This window comes from Salvelinus namaycush, chromosome 24, assembly GCF_016432855.1.
Source record: "Salvelinus namaycush isolate Seneca chromosome 24, SaNama_1.0, whole genome shotgun sequence".
Classification (NCBI taxonomy): Eukaryota; Metazoa; Chordata; class Actinopteri; order Salmoniformes; family Salmonidae; genus Salvelinus; species Salvelinus namaycush.
In genome coordinates, this window is record NC_052330.1 from 10,877,897 (window position 1) to 10,896,260 (window position 18,364).

The window sequence follows — 18,364 nt, forward strand, 5'->3', positions numbered from 1 at the left end:
CATTCACAATTGGCTGTATCATCATTGGTCAGAAAGCTAATAAATATCCACTTAGCTCTGGGCTAAGCGGGACAAGTAAGCCATGATTGTGTGTTAGCGCAGCTTAAGTAAACAGATCCAGTATTTGCATGCTAATGGAAGACTTGGCTGGAAGTCAATTGGGGGGAGATGGGGCTGCAGATGCCTTCATTGCGTCCCCTTGGAGAGAGCAGCTCCAGATGCAGCTCAGAGTGGAGCCTCCTGGTTCCTGCAGCGATTCCCCGACAGATGGAGGAGCTGAAACGACAGACACACACACACAGTGGCTACCTCTTTCTCTGGGTAGAGAAGATCGAACAGCTTCATGACAGGGAGAAAGTCAGCCAGGGCGTTCTTCTGAATGCTGCCAGATATGAACTGGAGGAGGACCCACATGAGGTGGTCTCTGCCTTTGATCAGACCTCGACCGGCCAGCTGAGGAGCAACAGACACAAGACAGACATTTTAGACATGGTCTATATAACAGTCTCTCTGTCTCACAGACTAGCAGTGTGGAACAAGAGAGCCAATTCAATCGCCAATGGTAAAAACGAAGCAAGAACAAGAATAGATCATTCACGATAATAGGACAAATGACTGTGTCCACTTCTATAAAAGTGTGTGTCTGTTTCAAATCAACACCACCTCACCTTCTGGTGAAGCGAGAGCACCATGTGCGGGAAGCTGGCGAACTGGAAGAGCACAAAGAAAATGAGCTGGCTGGAGAGGTGCTGCCACAGGAGCTGGCTGGTGCCGCCGTCGTCAAACTGCTCCTCGGTCTCTGAGCGCTCCATGGCGTACACCACCAGGTCCACAAGCTGGTCCTCGAGCACCGGGCAGCGCTGCTTGTGCTGGGGGGGGAGAGCCCAGAGAGACGGGTGTCAGAGGTCAGAGAGGGGTGAATAAAAAAAATATTTAAAAAAAGTCAAATGTACCTCATACAGGGAATTCAGCACTGGCCCATACCTCACCAAAACAAGTGAAATCAGCATACAGTTGATTCAGAATGTAGTTCAGTTAAAATATAAAATAATTTTAAAAAAAATGGGGCACTTGACTAGCCTCATTGACTGCTTCATTTTAGTTCCATTCCCTCTTACTCCACTCCAAACACAGTCTCACACCAACTTGACTCTCGACACTTGGCCCAAATGGGAGTCTCATAAATGTTGGGTACAAACAGAGCTTGTCCCGGGCACACAGAGGGTACACATTGACTCAAACACACACACACACAAAACAGAGCATGACATGAAGACTACACCACTGCCAAAGAAAGCCCAGATCCCAGAGTAGCTGCACTATATCACCACATTGGTCACTTTTGCCATCATTGATAAAGTAATTTCAGTATTCTATCCAATGTAAATGACCTGTTAAGACAATATATTTACTCAACAGGTGGTGCTCTGCACATTTACAATCAGTCTTACACTGAATAAATAATGGCTTGTGGTCAAAACGTTTACTGAAAAACAATGGTGATAGACTGAGAACAAGCGTCGATATACCCAGTCTGTTTGTTCTGAAACCACAAAAGGTACTCTCTCTTTCTGATATACTGCAGCTGCCCCTGAAAGTGACATGCAGGTATAGAACACACTGCCATTCATCTCAACACCACGCTGTGAGCAGAGGGAAGCATCATCTCCAAAGGGTGAGGGGGGGGGGGGACAGTGGTACAACACATGCTCTTCTGAAATGGGGGTTTCTTTACTGGATTAAGGCTGGTCTGATGAGTGTCCAACCAATGGAATTGGTTTATGGAATCTAAAGAGTTAAAGCCATTATGTATACAGTAGGTTCTTTTGAGCCTTTTTGCTGCCTTTTAGTACAATGTTCCGATAGAGGGCCGGGACCAAAGATAGGTCCAAGTAATCATTCTTTTGAAATGTAATAAGGATCATTTTAGTAAGGCTCAGCCCACTGCATTAGGAAAACAACTCAAAATCAGAAGATTGCTTTCACCATGACTTTTGGCAGACTCAAAGTAATTAGTCAGTCAGCACATGATTCATAGTAGCTTTTGAACCAAATCATCCCTGTTGTGGTGGATGTGTCAAAATCCAATAATGTAACCTCAATGGCAAAAGACAAATTTGATCATGCTCCTATGGGAACAAAGACATGGTCAATTCCGGACATCCCCGGAGTGCATTTAAATCTACTACCTTGCAACAACATAGCCTATCTAGTGTTAACATTCAAATGGAAAACTCTTGCAGTGCAAACATCAAGATACACCTGAACCACAGTTGAAAACGGACAGGACTATACTACATTCCGGCATGCAGCAGATCAGGGCTTGAAATTAACATGTCATTCTCAGGTACGTACACCTCTAGTTTCAAACAGAAAATGTCCAATCCTCTTTGCTGATTTGGTAATGTTGTTGCATGTTTGAAATTGTAAATGTTTAATGATTTGTAACATGCTTTTGTTTCATTCAAAAATAATATATATAGGCTATTAAATTCAAGGACATTGGAATAGGGAAGGAACTAGTGTATTCAATAATATAACACACCAAAGTAGATCCTAATAATATCAAATTTGCAATTGTATCAATTGGTGGAAATTGATACAATTTGTCCACATTTTACTACTTTGTATACAAAGTTTTTTCCATTGAGATCTCACGAGAGCTTTTACAATGCTGTTCTGCACATTCTTAGAATTGCAAAACGAATTCAACAAAATGAATTCATAGTCTAAGGCAGGGAGACTAAAGGGACAGTGGAGTTAGCCACCATAAAATGAGAATCTAAGTAAATCGCTTAACTAATTTTGCCACAGTGTACAGGCAGTTGAAAGAGTGTTTCAATTGTGTCTAGCTATGTATAGAGGTGACACTGAAAATTCAAGTAGAATAATCTATGAAAGACAGAGAAGCAAAATAATTGTCAAGCTGCTGTGTTTTTGGACTTGTATACAGGATCTTGGGACGGGAGATGGAATTCTGAAACCCAAGACCGAACACAACGCATCTGTGGGAAAGTATGTTCTTAAAAAACAGCTTTGAGAGATGTCTTGACAGACAGCAACAGCCACAGCATTAAAACTCCAATGAGATGCGAAGTCTACGGACCACACTACGTGGCCAACAAGGGGAGCTGAACTGTAGACCCTTGCACATCCTGTCAATGTGATGCATTGTCATATCAGCTCTTTCACATGCTCTTGGACATCGGTCTCTATCTAAGGTAATTTCAAGCCCTATGTTTTGCTTTATTTCTCATTTATTTGGTTGTCTAGACGTGATCAGTGTGGCTAGGAAGCTGCGTCCAGTATCTGGTTAGTCACAATACAACAGGAAGATTGTGAACATACCTGAGCAATGTTCAAGGTCTAGAGCATTGGAGGATGGGCAAGACAGGACAGAACAAAAAGAAAGGAAGAAAAAAGGAGAAGACAAAACAGTGACTAGGAGGCCAGCTCCAAATTCCCCTGTCAGTCAGTAAAGCCGCTGGACTCCTAAGAGACACATCAAGTGAATGTGACGGGGCATATTAACTGGTGTATTCCCTTACACCAATACTCGTTGTTGTGTGTCCCTGGGCCAAAGGGGCAGAGTCAGACAGAACTTGAAACACCGTTGATTTGAGCTGCCAAGCAGGGCTGGGGGTAAACATAGTGCACTGAATTGGCAGGGAATAGATTGGAGGCTGGCCTTATAGAAACAAAGCAATGCAAACCATCGTTGTTTGCCTTCATCTGGATTCTACAGGTAATCAGATGCACTAAATACAGTACAAGACACCTCACGTGATAGGCTGGTCATCTGGAGCATCCTTGGCTTGTGTACTGTACCTGTGTTACCAAGAGCAAGGGGGGAGGTAGAGGAGGAAGGGGAGAGCTGACAGGGCAGGAGAGGAGAAGTACCTGCTTGTTGAGCCCTAACATGTTGCAGACCATGTCTCGAGAGTAGGGCTGCTCCAGCACATATCGCAGCAGCCCTGTCTGTGGTTCAAACAGGTCCTGGGGGAGAAACACCCACATCCTTTGACAAAAGCGTTGACAAACAGGCTTCACACTGTCTGGGTAAAAGATTTCTATGGAGGTGATAGATATGATAGGTTTAGGAGTAGTACCTTGTCGAAGGGCAGCATGCCCCTGAGAGGGAAGCGTAATGTGGTGGGGTCCAGCTTCCAGGAGTTGCAGATAGCTCCAGAGTTGTTGACCACTGGAAGGAGGCTGCATCTCCCTACAGGTCAAACATATGATAGGTCACTTAAAGTTCTCTGAGCAATACTCCCAAATAAATATATGTATCTCACAACTGCTCAATACCAAGCAGGTTAGGTACAAATGGTGGCCTTACCACAGATGGAGTTAATTCTTGCAGTGGGCCGAAAACTGTCAACAAAATCTGACATGAGACTGCCCAGAAGCTAGAATAAAAGAGAAGGATAGCGTGAAAGACTGACCAGCTCAGATGCTATGTATCTCAGTTCAAATCGATTCATCATCCACACAAATGACATGAATATAGCCTGGTTAAAAACATACCCAGTGTGACAACATCCCCTCGGGATAGAGTTTTCTGATCTCTGTAATGGCAAAGTAGGCAGGCAGGAGGCACGCGTTCCTGTCGAGGATGTACTCCACCACCTGTGAGAAGATATACAAACATTTCAGCAGGTTAATTCAACCGGAAATCCCCAAACTCTTGTGAAAAAGCCCATGGCTGGAAAGGAGGCGTACCTCTCGTGCAGCTAGCAGCTGCTGGACCACAGCTGAGCTAACGGTGTTGGGGATGGTCTGAATCTTATCCAGCAGAGCCTTCAGTAGATCTCTAACTCCCTGCGATGGAACACAATGAAGCACATCATTCATGTTATTTAGTAGATAATATCCTGTGTAATAATACTATTTACACTGTTGTATACGACTTCCTTTCCTCTATGCTATCCTACGATCTCTAGTCACGTTGATTGAGATCAAGTGCATTGTTTCTTCTTTTTATATATATATATATACACACACTTTGGTTTATTGAATTTTCAATACCAGCATTTAGAAAATAACTGCACTTGTAAGTTATTTGGCAGTAGTATAAAACACATCAAAGACAACAATACAGCAAAAGAGAGAGACAGACCCAAAAAAGAATTACAAAAATTTAAATAAATAAGGAAAAATATATATTTTGATACAGTTGTTATAGGTCAACTAGTACAGATAATACCGTCCTTAACATCCGAGATGTCGTGTATGCACATACCAGGCCTCTTACTTCACCAATATATAAATATACATCACTCTGGAACTGCAGGGAAATGTATTCGTTTAACATAAGAAAAGAAGGGAGCCCACATTGCATAGAATTTGTCTACAGACCCATTGAGTGTGTGTTTAATTTTTTCCAACTTTATGCAATTCAAAACAGATTTAATCTAAAGAGCATGAGAAGGGGCTGCAGAGGATTTCCATCTAAGTAAAATGAATCGTCTCGCTAACAAAGTGACAAAGGCAATTTCATCCTTATTCATTTTGGTCAATTCTATTGTGGGTAAGGAAACCACAAATAGTGCAATAAAAGGGTCTGGCTCGATCTGTGTGCCGCTTAATTCTGAGAGTGTGTTAAAGATGCCTTTCCAGAAACCAACGAGAGATGGGCAACACCAAAACATGTGTACATGACTAGCAGGAGACTGATTACATGATTGCATCATACACAAATAGGGTTCACATCCTTGCAAATGTTGGATAATCTTGCTTTGGTCCAGTGGGCCCTATGAATGAGTTTGCATTGAATGAGGCCGTGTCGAGCGCAAATAAAAGAGCTATGTACCCTTTTGAGTGCCCCTTCCCATAGTTCATCAGATATTTCCTCACCCAGTTCCTCCTCCAATGAGGATTTAATATTGTTTAATGAGATGGTTTGTAGTGAGCAAATTTGACTATAGATTATTGACAAGGTGCCTTTCAGAGTAGAAAGTGGGATAAATGTGTCGAACTGTGTTTCACCAGGAAGGGAGGGGAATCCTGGATCTATACTGCGGATGTAACTCCGGACTTGTAAGAACCTAAAAAAATTATGTCTGGGGAGACCAAATTTAGCTGATAATTGTTCAAACGTACTAAATGTATTGTTAATATACAGATCTCTGAATATTTTAATACAGAGAATAGACCATGTTGAGAAAGCACCATCAACCATAGATGGGGGGGTGGGAAGCTGGGTTTGAGGCTACCGGAGCCAAAGAGGTTGTTTGAAACCCAAAGTGGCGCCTAAATTGATTACAGATCTTCAATGTTGTTTTGATATATTTTTGGTGAAGGAGGAGTAAGGGCCTGTAACGGAGGAGTGAGCAAGGGAAGACAATGATGCCGGTATAGACGAGGCAGCCTCCATCTCTAGCCAAATTGGGGGTGAGAATATCTCTCTGCAACCAGTAGTGAATGATCCTAAGGTTGGCGGCCCAATAATAGATTCTGAAATCCGGTAGAGCTAGACCGACGTCTGGTTTGGGCCTCTGCAAAAGCTGTTTTCGCATCCTGGGGGGCTTTTTGTCCCATATAAAAGGGTAGTATTAGGCCGTCGATCTTTTTGAAAAATGTATTGGGAAGAAAAATCGGAAGGCACTGATAGAAGAATTTAGGGAGAGTATTAATTTTAATAGAATTAATTATTTCAACTAAAGAGAGTTGTAGCAAAGACCAGCGTTCCAAGTCGTCCTTAGTACGGGTTCAAAGAGGAGCAAAGTTGGCTTGAAAAAAGGTTTTCAAATCTGATTGTGACATGTAGCCCGAGATAAATAAAACTACTGTGAGCAATTTTAAAATGGCAAGTTGTGTAAAGGGGAATTTTTTGCGGCCATATTCAGCAGCATCAATTTGCTTTTACTGTGATTCAGTTTATACCCTGATAAGTGACCAAAGGATGCAGGAACAGAGACAGAAAGGTTGGATGTGTATAATAATAAATAATCTGCATATAAAGACAGTTTGTGTTCGTGTCCATATCGGACTATACCTTTGATGAGGGGGTTGGAGCGAAGTGTTATTGCAAGTGGTTCTATGGTGAGGGCAAACAGTAAGGGACTTAAAGGGCAACCCTGGCGTGTCGATCATTGCAAAGGGAAGCAGTCTGATTGAGTGTTATTAGTCCTGACAGAGGCTTGAGGGGATGAGTACAGAAGTCTTATCCAAGCCATGATAATATATTATATTAGATAATCGTCGAAGATTGAAGAATGACTGTCTATTTTTAATAAATCCTGTTTGATCCGGTGAGATAATTGATGGGAGGACTGTTTCCAGACGCGTTGCCAAAAGTTTGGTTAGAATTTGATAGTCAACATTTAGCAGGCTAATTGGACGGTATGATGCACAGTCAAGAAAGTCTTTTTTTTTTTTTAAGAATAAGACAAATGGTAGCCTGAGTAAGTCTGTGGGAGAGAACCATTTACAAATGCTTCATTGTACATTTCAATTAGAATAGGGGCTATTTTGGAGATAAACTTTTTATAAAACTCTGCTGAGTAGCCGTCAGGCTCTGAGCTTCTCCCAGATTGAAGGGATTTGACAGCATTAGACAATTCTTTAACAGTGATCGGCTGCTCTAATTTTTTTAACCAAATCCCGGCTGACAGAAGAGACAGCAAGTGAGTGGAAGAAATCATCCAATTCCAATGTATCCGCATTACTTTCAGAAGTATATAGAGACTGGTAAAATCTATTGAACTCATCATTGATCCCCCTGGGGTCTAATGATATCCCAGGCGATGCTCGAATTTTAGGAATCTGAAATTCTGATAGTTGATGTAACTTGCGAGCTAATAATTGACTTGCTTTATCTCCTTGTTCATAGTAAGTGCTCCTAGACTTGACAAGCAGTTCAGTAACCTGGTCTGTTCATAATGTGTTAAATTCTGCTTGCAGAGTTAAACGCTCCTTATACATATCCGGGGATGGCGAAACGGCATAAATGTCATCTAATTGGGCAATACAGCGTGTTAACATAGATAGCCTATCCCTTTTCAGTTTGTTCTCATGTGCAGTGTAGGAAATCATTTCACCTCTGATATAAGCTTTCAAAGTTTCCCTGAGTGTAGATGCAGAGATGTTCGGGGTTCTATTTGTAATCATGAAAAATTGATTTGACTCAAAACAAAATTGACAAAGTGTTCATTGCTGAGCAGTTGAGTATTTAAATGCCAAGGCGGTCGCAGATTGTCGACATTTTGAAAGGCTACTTCCATTGTAAAAGGGTCATGGTCAGATACAATAATTGGATTATATGAACATGAAGATATGGAATGGAGGAGCCTGTCATCTACAAGGAAGTAGTCTATGCGCGTAAAAGTGTGGTGAACCGATGAGAAAAAGAGTATGCTTTTCCAGCTGGATTAAACATTCTCCAAGGATCAGAAACTGCGAATTCAGACAAAGGTTCGGACAACTCTAGAGGAAGTTGATAAGGTGGTAGGTTTAGTGAAGGATCGATCCAAATGTGGGTCTAACCAACAGTTAAAGTCACCACCTAAGATCAACATATGGGAAGACATATCTGGGAGTGTAGAGAAAACCGATTTGAGAAAAAATAAATTCACCATTGTCACAATTAGGAGCATAAATATTAACAAAAAGTACCTATGTATTGAGCAGCCTACCACTGACAATTATGTATCTACCATGGGGATCTGCGATCAAATTGGAACATGTAAACGGTAACGATCTGTGAAGTAAAATAGCCACCCCCCTTGCCTTACTCTGAAATGAGGAATGGAACACCTGACCCACCCATCTGCACCTAAGACTTGAGTGTTGTGATACCTTCAGATAAGTTTCTTGGAGAAAGATGTGAGCTTTCAATTGATGAAGGCGGTGTAGCGCCTTACTACGCTTAACTGGGTTATTTATGCCCCTGCAGTTCCAAGTGAGAAAATTAAAGCCATTCCCTCCAGCAGGATGGGTCTACACTAGGCTGAGTCATGTCTTAAGAGAGAAAGGACGTGTAAAGGACAAAGTACAATGTAAACTGAAGAGCTTAGTTGAACCTAAAAGCGCAAATTTAAAAAACAAAGACAAACGAAGAGGCACAAAAGAAATAGAAACTATATACAAATAAAGAGGTTAAAACCCCATCCCTCACACCCTCCCTTGCCGAAGCATCTCCCCAACTGAGATGCAAGCAAAACCCTAAATAGAGAAAAAGTTTAGAGCAAAGCATGATAACTCTTACTCTGTGCTACCTGAGATGTGACCATTTAACTAGAGTAAGCCAAACATACATAGATTGGTCTCCAACAGAGTCTAAGGAAAACTAACCTCGGTTAAGAGCGGTTTAACAGCAATACAGATGGTAAAACTACGACTGAACCATGAAAACAGCCAGATATTGATATTAGAGGCGGCAACCTGGGTTAGAAATGGAAAAAAAGTAAAGAAAAGAGAATGACATTCAAATGTCGATGAACCCAGCAAAATTGGCTTCGCTAGCAAACCATTCGGCCTGCTAACTAGCCTGCTAAGAATACCAGCTAACCAACCATTTTTTCCACACCATGCGGTACAACAAGGGATGCTTCTCCCGATCTCCTCAGTATGTCATTGCGAACGTGAAAGGAATGCACCCTGATAACAAATGGTCGCGGGGGTTCTCCATCCCGGGGTCGGCTACGCAGAGTGCGGTGTGCCCGGTCTAGCAGTGGCTTCTCCTCCAGACCGAGCAGCTCCTGAAGCAGCTGGGCCATGAACTCCGTTGGTCTTGGGCCCTCCACTCCCTCCGGTATTCCTAGTAGACGAATGTTGTTCCTCCGCATTCTACTTTCCATATCAGTGCATCTATTGTCGAGGTATGCCACCTTAGTTGTCAGGGAGCCAACGTTAGCCTCTAGCTCGCTAATGCGAGTGCTGTGGTCTGTTGCACCTCGTTCCAAATCCGATAAGGCCACTCCGTGTGCGTCGAGCTTATTCTGTAACGTTATACTCTCAATAGATTTTTTAAGCTCGTCTTTGACCATTGATATCTCTGACCTGAGATTGGTAGAGAGAGAGTCAATTTTGCCGAAAATATCGGTTTTGAGGGTGCCTATCACGGATTGTAGCATCTCCACAGTCAGTGTTTCCGTGGGGCCGGCATTAGCAGCGTCCGGTGGCGGGGGTGAATCAGGAGAAGGCGCGGGCTTGCTGCGGCCTGCTCTTCCAGACTTCGTTTTTGGCCGGGTAGACGACATTACAAACTTAAATTTCTCGAACTTGATCTGAATTGTTTATGGGTCTCTAGGACGCCTGGCCAAACAAAAATATTGTAATGAAACAGGCAGGGAGCAGGTCGAGGGTTCTAGCTCGAAGTCCGGCGCACTATCGACTGTGCCGAAAAAGCATGCTCGTGCGGCAGTCGATTTCCGCGCTTATAAACCCAGGGTCGTTACACTACTCCCTTCTTTCAAAGAGCGCGTCCTCGCGCTAGCTTGCGACTCTACGTCTTACAGGAACGCGCTCACCGGCCAAGCACACGCACTGTCGTTGATGCAAGGTCCGATCACTTCTGACACCAATGTAATGAAACAGACAGGGAGCAGGTCTCGAACCCTCAACCTTCTAGCCCGAAGTCAGGGAGCAGGTCTAGAACCCTTGACCTTCTAGCCCGAAGTCCGGCGCACTATCGACTGTGCCGCAAAAGCATGCTCGTGCGGCAGAGTCGATTTCCGCGCTTATAAACCCAGGGTCGTTACAATATGTACAATTTTGCAAGGTTAAATATATAAATTTGGTCACTAACTAAGGAGCGATAGGGAAACGCGTTCTACATCCTTGGCTTCCAACAGCGCCCCCAAGTGCATTGTTTCTTACCTTGTAATCCACACCACCGATGATTTTGCGTATGAGTCGAAAAGTCAGGGCCCATAACTGTGTCCGCTCCCACTCCAGGTTATCTGAGCTTATGAGAGCCTGACACACCATCCTGAGAAAACATGACATTTAATTTGTCTGTCCTCAGCACAGTACACAACACTAGTCATTCTCTCACAGAGAAAAAAACATCCTTACCTGGGAGGTAACAGACTGGTTTCCACTGCCATGGCGAGGCAGTCGTAGAGAAAAGAGATCCGTTTGGGGCTGTGCTGGCCATGAATGAATCTGACAATCCACTGCACACACTGGTCATGGGAATCCTGAAAAAAGCAGCAAACTGTCTTGTTACTGAGGAATTACAGAAACAAGTGCAATGTATAAGGTTTGGATGATGTTTGATGCTGCATGTCTCAAATCTTGGGCATCTCTCTCACCGGAGGAAGAGTGTTCCAATACTGACGAAAGGCACCTAGACAACTGATAAGTTTTGTTCTCTCATCCTCAGGTGTGTCCATAAACATGCTGAGAAGACAGATGAGAAGTCATTAAAGACAACTATGAAAACATAACTCGTCCACAACTCTATAACAAATTGTATGACACTGAATAGTGTTTTTTATACTGCACTTAATCTCTAACTGGGATGCAGACAGGTCTGCTTCAGAAGTCATACCCTGCAAAGGCTTCCTCAATAACTTCTGTTTTCTGAAAAAGAAAATGATGTATTCAGTGAATAGACAATCAATGGAGTAATGGTTAGAATGTTACACTCGACAAATGATCTAGCTAGCAATCAATCAATCAATCAATCAAGTTTATTTTATATAGCCCTTCGTACATCAGCTAATATCTCGAAGTGCTGTACAGAAACCCAGCCTAAAACCCCAAACAGCAAGCAATGCAGGTGTAGAAGCACGGTGGCTAGGAAAAACTCCCTAGAAAGGCCAAAACCTAGGAAGAAACCTAGAGAGGAACCAGGCTATGAGGGGTGGCCAGTCCTCTTCTGGCTGTGCCGGGTGGAGATTATAACAGAACATGGCCAAGATGTTCAAAATGTTCATAAATGACAAGCATGGTCAAATAATAATCAGGAATAAATGGCAGTTGGCTTTTCAAGCACATTTAGGGTTAACGACCTGACAAAACGTGCACGATCTAAGGGTGTATTCATTACGGAAACCGTAAATTGGGAGGGACCTACCTGAATTTGTCAAATATAACCTCTCGTTTGCGTTTTCGGGTTGGAGTAAACGGTTTCTGTAGCAAAACGTTTTGCTACAGAATCACATAATGATTACACCCCTGCTGTCATAGGCTAACGTTATATAGCTAAAGTAGAAATGTTGTATAAAGTTAGGGCATTGCTATTGACATATATCATTAGCTTGATCAACATGAGGCAGAAAATATTAGGCTAAGTAGAATGCATGCTGAGATTGTTGTAAAATGTGGCTAACCAAAAACTATTCGGCCATAAGTGAATTAGCAAAAAAGCTAGCTCAGCTAGTAACGTTAGCTGCTAACAAAAGGTAAGTGGCTAACGTTAGCTGGCTATCTAAAGTTAGCTGTCTGATACAGAATGCACATACCACTACATCCTCGAATATACTCTGGAGCTGGGTTTCCATTGAAATCGCCATGCTTCAACGATGAACACTACAATTGACCAATTAATGTCAGAAATAACATAGACACATTGCTCCGTTCAATGAGTATGGATGGTTTCTACAGCTATACGGCTAACGTTTGTTAATCGGAAGTTGGTGCAGCCTTAAAAACAAACCGATATGGCACAGTACATTGTGCCATGTCTGTGGTGCCATTTCATTTAATAAAACAATAGGATCTACGTTTCAATGGTCTGTGGCATATCTAAAATGAAACTATTAATCATACTGATACATTTTGATACATTTAATATGTCTAGACCAGATTAAACTAAGTAATGTAAAACGTCAACGTCATCAAGAACCTCAAGTGGAGAGTTGCCATTTATGCCACAAGGTGGTGATCTATGACAATTAAATAAACTATTCACACCAGTCAAACAAGTCTTCAAACATGGAAATATTTGCAATGTGGCCTATACAAGTACATTAATCACTGCACTGCCATCTCAAGAATGTTGTGGGCCTGTCAAAAGTGCTATGCTATGGTGACCCAAAACAAACAAATATGTACAAGTTATTACAACATTTTACACAAACCTGACAGATGTACAAGTTATTACAACATTTTACACAAATCTGACAGATGTTCCCTACCAGAAAAGTGTTTTTCATATCCATACTTTAAATGTTAAAACATTGAATCATATCAAATCACAGAAGTTATCATCCCATAACCTGGGTTTAAAAATATATGGAAAAACACTTTATAACGTCTAGGCCTAGTTTATTTTCCCATGTGCACATGTGCTAGTGTCCCGAATTCCTCATTTCTTACAGTAAATAACTCCGCCCATATCACTTGACTAGGCGACCTGGCCAGTCAGTGTAAGGTACATCAGATAAGAATACCACTCTGCGTGAGCAACATGGAAGCGATGTGGAAGAACGGGATCCTAGAACTGAATAATTTACTTTAGCCAATCGGTTGAAATGTCCATGAGCTCAATTCTCCTTTTAAAGGTGTCAAAACTTTTGTTATGACAATGTTATAAACTATTTACCAACAATTCTACGGGAAAGAATGGTCAAATATCTCTACATTATTTCTCTATGGACCGCAGGTAGGCTTAATTTTCATTTGCAGCTCATAATCAATTTAAGAAAATGTTTACTACTGCTGTGCAGTCATGTTTATCACATATCACCTGGCAATGTTTTTGAGAACACCATTGGCTTGGTTTTATGCCCTATAGACAGTATACTCAATATTTTGCAACTACAATGTATAATTTGCTACTGTCACGCAACAGGAATAGTTCAGCTATCATTGTTCAGCTGTCATTGTTCAGCTGTCATTGTTCAATTTGTTTCCCCCTTTCTCCCTTAAAGTCATTTTAAGCATGTTTAACCAATGTAATAATTTTTTGTCACTTTGGAACTCACTTTCTCCCTTAAAAAGTCATTTTAAGCATGTTTAACCAATGTAATAATTTTTTGTCACTTTGGAACTCACCCAAACACGTTCAACATTATGTGGGTGGCATTTACTTTGGTTTACTTTTGTTTTCACTCACTTTACTTGTGCCTGATGTGGAACCTCACTCTAACTGTATTTTCCATCAGCATACCCAGCAGATGTAGATAGTGAGTTGAAATGGTAGAGAAATGTGTTACATTTCATGATAAGTTGATACTCAAGGCATTGATCAAAGCTATTTCAAAAGGTTGTTGGCATGCATACAGAAAAACAGCGCTCAATGACATTTATGATGCACTGAACAGGGTTCATTTTCTTTTATCTAATCATGAGGTGTCCTTGAATTACGTGATTGTGTGGTATTCTGAATCACACAGGAAACAAAGATGTGGTCTCGTGCAGTCGGAGGGAAAGAAGGGTGTCTTTTTGAGGGTTTATGAAATCTTTTATTGTTCAAATTTCATCACAACAACATCCTGTTCTATACAAAAATTATGTTCAGTCTCCAAAAGAAGAAGGGTCTAAATCGCTCTCTTCATTTCTCTATAATATAATTGTATTATTTTAGAACTGTTTACTGTTTAAGGAGTGATGCTTCAGCAGTCATTTTGAAATGACCTTGATCATCTGCTTTCTGCTCTTTCTCCTTTCCTAGTGGTCTCACACGTGTCCTCTGTAGCGCGTCCCGAAGGAGTACACTTCAACTCCATGAACCTGAGGAACATTGTAAAGTGGCATCCTGGGAAAGACGCACAAAATGACACCAACTACACAGTGGAATATGCCATGTGAGGACACTTTAGACTTGATCATGATCTCGGCACCCAGAACCAAATTAGCTACTCGGTTTTGTCACGAGAGACTGAGCTTTCCATGAACTACTTGTAAATAAATGTCCATGATCCATGGATTTAAGGACACATCTCATTATATGTTTATTTGTTGTCTCATAGCTATGGTGACCGTATGGATGGTGGCGCGAGACGAGTGCGCTGGAGGGTGAAGAAGAAGTGCAGAGACATCCCTCAGACCTGGTGTGATCTATCCAATGAGACAACTGACCTGGATGAAGGCTACTTTGCCAGAGTCAAGGCTTTGGCCAAAAACAGATCCTCCAAATGGACACTCACACAAAAGAGTTTCGAACCCAAAGCTGACAGTAAGTTGAGATCCTGTTCAAAGATCATTTTCCTTATCTATGAAAGAGGAGCCAAAGTGAAAGAGTCAATCAGATAATGTGTCAGGCCACATATGATAGGACATTTTTATACCTTTCTCAAACAGCAACCTTTGGACCTCCACTTGTCAAACTTCTGGTGAAGGAGAATAGTGTTACCGTTAAGCTGAAGGGTCCAATGAGATGGAAGACTGGGAACATTACAAAAGATTACTCCTTGTTGAAATTCTACCCTCAGATGACTTATAACCTGTCTGTGAATGACAACAGAAGCAACAAAACGGTTGGTGTTACTTAGGTTACTGTAACTCTGTGTAAAGAATTAAATGACATAATATGTAGGACTGTCTGCATGGACTTTAATCAGTGCAAATTGCTGCATTAATAGATTGTAATCTACAATTATATATTTTTTGTATTATATATTTAGCTAAAATGCAGATTAATTATGATTGTTAGTTCTATATTGTGTATTTTAACTTTCTGTATACATTTTGTCTTTCAGCAACACTTCACTGTGGAAAACAGATCCTTTGAATATAGGCTGCTTGCCTATGAAACACAGTATTGTTTCTCTGCTAAGGCCCAGGTCCTATCACTTCTTTTAGCTTGTCATGCATCTGAATGGCAGTGCCTAACAACCTCAAAGGGTAAGATAAGACTTGATTTAATCTTGCTCCAATGACCTAGTGTCCAGTGTTCTTTTCTATCTGTCAGGATAAAACTACTCAACAGGTTTTGGTACAGCACGACAAAACAATCAAGAGGACTTGAGGAATGAGACAAGTTGAGGTGTTTTCCCAGGGTGTATTTTCTCTTCCTGTTAGAGAAGGAATTATGTTGATGTTTCAAGGAGTGTTTGTGTGTGTCTGTATGTGCGTGTGCTAGTGAGTGAGTGTGAGTTTGTCTTCTCAGCTCTATCCTATGGGCTTTTATAGATCTGTCTTATTTTATCTCTAACTTACCACTCTGTCTTTACAGATCCCTTTTATGGCCAGCTGCTACTGATGTTGCTGGGTGCCGTTGTCCCATCAGTCATCTGCCTCTTCATGCTGATCCTGGTCGGATGCCTTGTCTACCATTTTGTCTGTGGTAATAAACAGAAAAGTCCCCCTTTCCTGGTAAGAATTATATGTGACTTATATGTGACTAATAGAAGACTTCAACAATGGCTATGAAGTGCAGTTTACTAAGATGCAATTACCACCTTATTCCTGTTTCAGGAAATATCGGACATTCAGAACCCACCGCGGACCTTCTGTCCTGAGCAAGCTGTGACAGTGAACGTGGTACTGGTCAACATGGCCAAGCCCATGGAGATGATGGCCATAAAGCCCAACACTATCCTTGCCCTCATCCACCAGTCAGAGGGGGAGCCCACACTACCCTACGCTGCCCAGCAAGCCCCTGGCAGAGAGGATTCTCAGGAGGGATCATGGGAAGATGAATTCAGGGAGGCCCAACCAGAGGCCCTAGAATACGGCTTCATTGGAGCGTCCCCAAAGATTCCGGAAATGAGGGAAAGTGAGGCATCTGACAGTGAGGAAACCCTGCCACTGCATCTCAGCCAGGTCAATACGTACATAGCACAGAGATCTGCGCCATGTTCACAGGGGCCTGTGGAGAACGGGCTCTTTAGAATTCCACTGCTGTCTGGTCTAAAGATGGGGGAGGAGAGCATGAGTTACAAAGAGCCTGATCGGGTGGGTCGCTACGCACTGCAGCACTTCTCAGTCAGAGAGACCCCTGAGGTGGATTTTTGGGAAGACAAGGCTGAGGAACACCAAAGTTACCCCTCAGAGTACCAGACACAGTCTAACAGGAGGGATACTCAGCCCCTGCGGCTATCCCAGGTCAACCTGTACAGAACCCAGAGGCATACGCTGTTTCCACAGGAGTCTGAGGAAGAGGATGGATCTGGCGGTAACTGTGTTGACTGGAGCCCTACAACAGGGATCCTCCAGATCCCTCTGCTCTCCAAGCCTATTCCAGAGGTGGAGGTAGAGGGAGAGATGAACAGGGAGTTAGAGCATGTGGAGATCTTACCCTCTGTGGTGGTGAGGCAGTCAGAGGAGAGTGAGGGTGAGAGTGATCTGACTAAACTACAGAACAACTGGAGCTTAGTGATCAACATGGAAGAGTAACCTATTGGACATTTACACTGGGTTTTGGGGGACACGCTATTAAAGAATGGTATAGCTATTCATAATGGCAATTTGTTTATGTTTACCGTATGTGGAAAAATTGCCAAATCAAATGAAGGAATTTTTTAAAACTCATCCGAAACACTTTGTAACTGCTTTAGCACTGTGATTGTAACTAACATATTTTTGAGAAAGGTTTTGTTTGTTACTTTGTACATTTTTATCCATACTTTTCTACTTACTTATTACGATTGATATATTGCCAGATACTGTAGCTTTTTCTGTGTACAACTTCATACAACGTTGAATTGAATGCACATGCAATGTCACTTTACCTCATGATGATTAACAACCAGGAAGGAGTGTGGCTGTAATGGTCTCTAACCATGTTGTTTTATAACACACTAAAGCTTACTGTCCTCCACCTGGAGAGTACATTATGTACAATATGTACTTCCCTCTGACTATGAAGACAAAGCTTTTCAGGGAAATCGTTGGACTGACCTGTCTATGCAAATGAAGGATGCATTAGTTTTTTCCTCAAATATTTTGACACTTTGATGTCATGCAATCACTGTTAACCCATTTGTTCCCACATTTTTTCTCAGGCACGCCACTATGCAAATCTTATACCACTAGTAACCCTAACTTGTAATCCATATTGTTTTTTATTGTTTTTTTATTGAAAAGTATGTAAAAAAAATATTTGTTTTATTCTTTGTCACAATTGTGACTGATGGGAACATAATGTGCTTTGCCTATAATAAAATAAACAAACAATTAGCCATTTTTCTCAGCCCCAATATCTATATACCTCTTAGCCCACTTAAAAAGTGTTTTTGTTATTGACACGTACACCAGATAGGTGCAGTGAAATGTTGTTTTTACAGGGTCAGCCATAGTTGTATCTTGCTCAAGAGCACATCGGCAGATTTTTCACCTTGTCGGCTCGGGGAGTCAAACCATCGACCTTTCGGTTACTGGCCCAACGCTCTAACCGCTAGGGGCAACCTGCCAATCTTACTGCCACCCTTACTTACCCACACACACCAGCCCTGTTACCCCCTTGTCCAAACCCTAACACCCTAACACCCACATGCCAATACCCTAATATTGATACAATCAAGTACCC

At 42.0% G+C, this 18,364-nt stretch overlaps 2 protein-coding genes across 3 annotated transcripts in view; one reads left to right on the forward strand and one right to left on the reverse strand.

Annotated features, from left to right (window-relative positions):
* The window catches only part of med23 (mediator complex subunit 23), a 34,015-nt gene extending 21,448 nt beyond the window's left edge, over positions 1–12,567 (reverse strand). Inside the window, exons 1-12 of one of the 2 annotated variants that reach the window (XM_038963092.1) lie at positions 12,414–12,567; positions 11,498–11,529; positions 11,259–11,346; positions 11,020–11,144; positions 10,822–10,933; positions 4,723–4,821; positions 4,528–4,629; positions 4,340–4,409; positions 4,110–4,222; positions 3,901–3,996; positions 669–869; positions 310–453 (exon numbers count right to left, since the gene is read on the reverse strand). In XM_038963092.1, coding sequence (XP_038819020.1) covers positions 310–453; positions 669–869; positions 3,901–3,996; positions 4,110–4,222; positions 4,340–4,409; positions 4,528–4,629; positions 4,723–4,821; positions 10,822–10,933; positions 11,020–11,144; positions 11,259–11,346; positions 11,498–11,529; positions 12,414–12,464 — 1,233 coding nt within the window. In that variant the 5' untranslated portion in view covers positions 12,465–12,567. The remainder of the gene's footprint in view (positions 1–309; positions 454–668; positions 870–3,900; positions 3,997–4,109; positions 4,223–4,339; positions 4,410–4,527; positions 4,630–4,722; positions 4,822–10,821; positions 10,934–11,019; positions 11,145–11,258; positions 11,347–11,497; positions 11,530–12,413) is intronic. The other variant, XM_038963093.1, reaches the window with a different exon arrangement.
* A 787-nt stretch (positions 12,568–13,354) lies between these two features.
* On the forward strand, positions 13,355–18,017 carry LOC120019434 (interleukin-20 receptor subunit alpha-like). The gene is made up of 7 exons (XM_038962722.1): positions 13,355–13,555; positions 14,567–14,699; positions 14,865–15,070; positions 15,196–15,371; positions 15,594–15,738; positions 16,070–16,209; positions 16,312–18,017. Exons 1-7 carry the CDS (start codon positions 13,516–13,518, stop codon positions 17,230–17,232), a joined length of 1,761 nt encoding a protein of 586 aa, XP_038818650.1. The 5' UTR covers positions 13,355–13,515; the 3' UTR covers positions 17,233–18,017.
* The last annotated feature ends 347 nt before the right edge of the window (positions 18,018–18,364 follow it).